Below are 6,000 nucleotides of genomic sequence, written 5' to 3' on the forward strand. Positions count from 1 at the left end.
GGCCAATACTAGATTATTGGTTGACTTCAGGGACTTATGAAGATGCCTACTGCCATCTTTCCCCTGGTGGCCCCTGCAGTTGACACAGACAGCAGCAGTAATGAGGAAAATTGGCGAGGAAGCTGAATCCTGCACCACTTTACATGCAGCAGAGGAAAATTCAGCCTGCAACGTCAATAAATTCAGTAGGTAATCAGACAGGGTTCTGCGGAATTTAATAAAATTGGAATTCACATTTGACAAGCCATTTCAGTTAGTCTAGTGTGGTAAGTGTAGTGTATTGTTTATTTGACAGATATCCAAATATACATTTTATGTACAGAGAACATGATTTAAAAACTATATAACAGGTTACTGATATTTTATTATGGTAAATAGGTCCTAACATCAGAATATGCTCCTTCATAAATTAATTTTTCACCTCCAATGTATTCAACTATTGTTCTTAATGACAAACTCTTAGTTACGTATGGTAAATATCAAGGTAACTAAACAGGAGTGTACACATCTTCATGATTGGTTCTTTTATTGAAATTTAAAACATTTCCTGCAGTACTGTGTTCCTACCAAGAGATGGTAAGAGAGTGCTTTGCAAGTCAAATGGACATCTACTGTCAGAAAGACTGGCTTGAGCAAAAGTGGTTCCATTCTTCACTTCACCAGAGATATTTTTTTAAATTGTGTTGTTTTCACCGACTCTGTTTGACTTTTTAATTCCAAGCATTTGATAAATCCTCAGAAAGTTTCAACAGAATGTAATATATGAAGTTCAAGGAATCGATATCTCTGAGGAACTCAATATCAAATCAGTTTATATTTCTGAATGGTCTCAGTGTGGATATTTGATATTCTTGGAATGTTTTGTTTGCCTTAATTGTTTGCAGTTTGTTTATTTGTGTGAAGTTATTATTTGTTGTCATTACTTTCATGCTTGGGCACAAATATGCTCTATCCACATTTTCATCTGTGAGAAATTATTTGAGAAACACTTGATGGGATTCAACCAGATTTAAGAACATAAGAACATAAGAAATAGAAGCAGGAGTAGGCCATTTGGCCCCTCGAGCCTGCTCCGCCATTCAATAAGATCATGGCTGATCTAATCAGGGGCCCAGCTCCACTTCCCCACCCACTCCCCATAACCCTTTATTCCCTTATCGCTCAAAAATCTGTCTATCTCCGCCTTAAATATATTCAATGACCCAGCCTCAACAGCTCTCTGGGGCAGAGAATTCCATGGATTTACAACCCTCTGAGAGAAGAAATTTCTCCCCATCTCAGTTTTAAATGGGTGACCCCTTATTCTAAAACTATGCCCCCCTAGTTCTTGATTTCTCCATGAGTGGAAACATCCTTTCTGTATCTACCTTGTCAAGCCCCCTCATCATTATCTTATATGTCTCAATGAGATCACCTCTCATTCTTCTGAACTCCAACGAGTACAGGCCTAACCTGCTCAATCTTTCTTCATAAGTCAACCCCTTCATCTTAGGAATTAACCGAGTGAACCTTCTCTGAACTGCCTCCAATGCAAGTATATCCCTCCTTAAATAAGGAGACAAAAACTGTATGTAGTACTTTAGATGTGGCCTCACCAATACCCTTCAGAGTTGTAGCAGGACTTCTCTGCTTTCATATTCTATCCCCCTTGCAATAAAGGCCAACATTCCATTTGCCTTTCTGATTTCTTGCTGTACCTGCATACTAACTTTTTGTGTTTCATGCACAAGGATTCCCTCGTCCCCTTGTACTGCAGCATTTTGTGTTTTTTCTCAATTTAAATTATAATTTGCTTTTTTATTTTTCCTGCCAAAGTGGATAACCTCACACTTTCCCACATTATACTCCATCTGCCATATGTTTGCCTACTCACTTAGCCTGTCTATATCCCTTTGCAGATGTTTTGTATCCTCCTCACAACTTGCTTTCCCAACTATTTTTGTATCATCAGCAAACTTGGCTACATTACACTTGGTCCCTTCATTCAAATCATTAATATAGATTGTAAATAGTTGAGGCCCCAGCACCAATCCCTGTGGCACCCCACTAGTTACTGTTTGCCAACCGGTAAATGACCCATTTATCCCGACTCTCTGTTTTCTGTTAGCCAACTGACTGTTCAGGAAGATAATACCTTGTGAGAGCCAAATCCGATGATGTGATCTTCAGTTGTATTTTTTAAAATGTTATTATTTATTAAAATGAGTTAACAAGATTTCACAGATTCTATCCAGTATCCACTATGAATCTTGAAAATGCTTTGATAACGTTTTATTGAAATTATATGGTGACTCCAGATTCTGGCTAGACAAACAACATTCTTGCCATTGAATGTGGACTGTTCTGCATTCTCAGATGCTTTACGAGTTCCTGTCCCACGATTGAGCTGCCACTGGGGATCCTCGACCTCTAAGAGTGCTTATCAGAGCTATGGCAGCATGCTGCGCATGATTCTCTGACCATTTAATTAAAAGCATACTCCATGAATGGTGTTGAAATAGCTAAGGATGAAATTAAACATAATCTATGTGTTTTAGTAAATTAGATGCTCATCTGACTCCTGCCTCACTCATCCGACATCTGCCAGCCTCATGTCAATGACCCTTGGTTCAGATGGGAGTCGAGCCTGATGTATTTAAATGAGGCCCGGGAGTTAAAATGGCTATGCCTCAACATTCGCCCAAGTTAAAGTCGGGGATTATCCCACCCCCCCACCCCCCCGCCAGTTCAGAAAAGAGCCTTGAGATGGATTCCTAATCCCCATGGGCGAGTGTGGGGCATAGCCATTTTAACTCCCGAGCCTTATTTAAATACATCAGGCTTGACTCCCATCTGAACCAAGGTTCATTGATGTGAGGCTGGCAGATGTCGGATGAGTGAAACAGGAGTCAGATGAGTGAGGCAGGAGGCCACAGCCGGGAAAGTTGATTAGAGAGGAAGGAAGTCCGGGACAGGGGAGGCCCAAGATTTCCTTGTGGGCCCTGGAGGAGCATTCCTGCTCCTCTTGGCCCACAAGGAAACTTGAAATACTTCAATTAACTGACCTTGGACATTTTCTGTCCCTTCTCCCCCTTGACACTGAGTTTCCTTGGCGATGACGGCACCAGGCATTGGTGTCATGACGCAAAGTGTCGAGGACTGATTGATGTAATCAGACGCTAACCTTTAAATCTCACTGAGGTCTTCATCTGTCTGGGGCGAGGACTTCACGTGCTGCATGAAGCATGCTTTTTAAAATGCTGTGAGCAGATGTTCAGCATGAATCTGGTGAGTCCCATGTGATATTTTAACCTCACTGCAAGCCATATTCCTGAATGGCGCAGTGGGTTAAAATCACAGCCTTGAAAGCAGGTGACTTTATAAATGTATATAAAAATGTAAACTGTATGAAAAAGATAGATCTGGAATACTACAAATTAAACTGTTACAATAGGACATTAATCATAATATTAAATGGAAATCAAGAAGTTCTTCCTCACACAAAGTGTCATGTGTGAAAGTGACTTCTGCATAGGGTCATCATCACAGGCGGTCCCTCGATCGAGGATCACTTGCTTCCACATGAGTTCACAGATGTTTCAATGAAGGACCCGATGTTCCAGTCCTGAACTCCAATTGAGGGGGTGGAAGATGCTTGTGCATAGATTTTTTTAACATGTGGTGATGGTTGCACATCAGTCACCACAAGGGCTTGTCAGAGCTAGGCCTTTATCCAGTGGCAAGGATTAACCAGGACGACTGGAGACCTGCTCTGCTGCATGGACCTAATGCCCACACATATCACAGTGTGGGCAGGCTCGTGCTGCCCCTGGGCCCTCGGCTCTTCTGGGCCCTGTACCCTCATTCACCGCACCTCCGCCATGATCTCTCGCCGCTCCTCTGCCACAAACATTCGCCACACCTCCGCCACGATCTCCCGCCTCACCTCCACACCAAACATTAGCTGAACCTCCGTCACGATCACCCACCAAATCTCAGCTACGATCCTTCATCACTCCTCCGCCCCGATCACTCGTCGCAAGTCGGCCACTACCTTCCCACTCCTCTGCTTTGCCATCGATGCTCCTGCCTATGCTCCAAACGGCAACCTGGGTGCTGATGACATCACCCAGTCGCCTACCTCGAAGCCGTCGCACATTTGCGTCAGCTCGTGCTGGAAGCTGCAGTGGCCTGCTCCAGCTCTTTATCTTCCTGACCTGTGGTGGTGTTCTCTCGCAGGTCGGGGTGACCCACAATGATCCAGGGCCACCGCTCCAGCTCTTTTTATAGCCCCGACCTGCGGAGATGTTCTCTCGCAGGTCGGAGTGGCCCACGATGATCCAGGGCCACCGCTCCAGCTCTTTATCCTCCCAACCTGTGGTGGTGTTCTCTCGCAGGTCGGGGTGACCCACAATGATCCAGGGCCAGCGCTCCAGCTCTTTATCTTCCTGACCTGTGGTGGTGTTCTCTCGCAGGTCGGAGTGGCCCACAATGTTCCAGGGCTGCGCTCCAGCTCTTTTTATATCCCCGCTATAGCCGTCGGGGCTATAAAAAGAGCTGGAGCGCCGGGCCCTGGAACATCGTGCATAGGGTAATGGAGGTAGAAGCCCTGGAATCATTTATGGATTCGCTGATGGGGGGAATTGTAGTATCTTTCTGAATGGCTGAGCTAAAATAGGCCAAAAAGCTGTTCTCATCTGTATCTATCATGTGATCTTGAGACCTTTAATACTAATATTAACGTAATACTGATAACTTTAATAATTACCGTAATACTGATATTAACCCATGGCATTTCATTTCTACTACAGGCCAACATGGATATCCCTGGACTGAATGTTAGCCAACAAGATTACTATGCTTATGTCTACTTCAAGATTGACATTGACTTATTTAATTTTAAGTAAACCTTTGGCTAAAATGCAAAAGATGCCACTTGGTTTTCTATATAGGATGAGTTTTATACATATAGATATATATATATATTACACACACATATACACAGAAGTGGATCACTTGATAATTAAAAAAAAATGTTTATCTGGACTTAAATAAGATTTTTAAATATTATGATGCTGGTTAAGGCTTGTCTTTTACAGAACTTTTTTTTAAATGATAAAATCTGTACGCTGCTATCTTTTAGAAAATTTTGTCTGATTACAAATAAAATATTTCTTTGTGCATATATCCTCTTTAGTCATTTCTGCTATCCATATTAACACTCCATTTTATGTTTTTATTTCAACCAAATTATTCAAAATTCCAATCATTTAGCACCATCTATCATCATAGTGTTGCCCCTTTCTTGTTTTTACATAAAACACTTGTCTATGTCCGCAACATCAATTTCCTTTGTGATTTAATAAAACTTACATCGGCCTTAAAATTGGATTAGGCCTTAAAACGGGTGGTGTCACATCCAGCACTATTTGCATGCACCCATTCAAAGTGGTCCAGGCAACACACAAAATTCGTGCTACCTCCTTATTATAATGATTGGAGCGCTGATCTCAGTGCTAAACGCACTGCTGATTGGCTTAGCACTCAAAAGGAGGGCCAATATCAGGTGCAGTCTAATGGTCAGTAACGTTTGGCCTATGCTCTCTGCACTACTTAAAGGAGAGGTGCTTTATTGTAGAAGCATCTCATGTCATTTTGGATGAAGACATGACTCAGCAACCAAGGGAGTGAGCATGATGATTCTCGGATGTTACACTAAAGGCCTTGGTTATGGCCGTGCCACGAAGACAGGGTGGCAGGAGGTCATCCAGGGTGGGAGGAGATAGCCACCTACGTCATGTAGTCAGTGTAGTCCCAAGGATGTGGATCCAGTGACGAAAAAAGTTTAATGATCTCACACAGCAAGTCAAGATGAGTGAAGGCTTCAGCAAATGCCGTATCCCACCATCTGCACCACTGGCCTCACATATTGCTCAATGCACTACACCCCCATCACTCACCTACCAGCAATCTCTAGCTATCACCACTCATACTTCACAATCATGACTATACTTCACCCTC

At 42.8% G+C, this 6,000-nt stretch overlaps 1 protein-coding gene across 5 annotated transcripts in view; it reads left to right on the forward strand.

The window, feature by feature from the left end:
- LOC139267142 (V-type proton ATPase subunit C 1-B-like) overlaps positions 1–5,073 on the forward strand; it is a 131,424-nt gene extending 126,351 nt beyond the window's left edge. For 3 of the 5 annotated variants that reach the window (XM_070884989.1, XM_070884987.1, XM_070884993.1), the window contains one exon: positions 4,791–5,072. In XM_070884989.1, the coding sequence (XP_070741090.1) occupies positions 4,791–4,886 (96 nt within the window). In that variant the 3' untranslated portion in view covers positions 4,887–5,072. Of the gene's footprint in view, positions 1–4,790 lie in introns of all 5 variants that reach the window. The other 2 variants (XM_070884988.1, XM_070884991.1) reach the window with 2 other exon arrangements.
- Positions 5,074–6,000: the final 927 nt, after the last annotated feature.

Source organism: Pristiophorus japonicus, chromosome 7 (assembly GCF_044704955.1).
Source record: "Pristiophorus japonicus isolate sPriJap1 chromosome 7, sPriJap1.hap1, whole genome shotgun sequence".
Classification (NCBI taxonomy): domain Eukaryota; kingdom Metazoa; phylum Chordata; class Chondrichthyes; family Pristiophoridae; genus Pristiophorus; species Pristiophorus japonicus.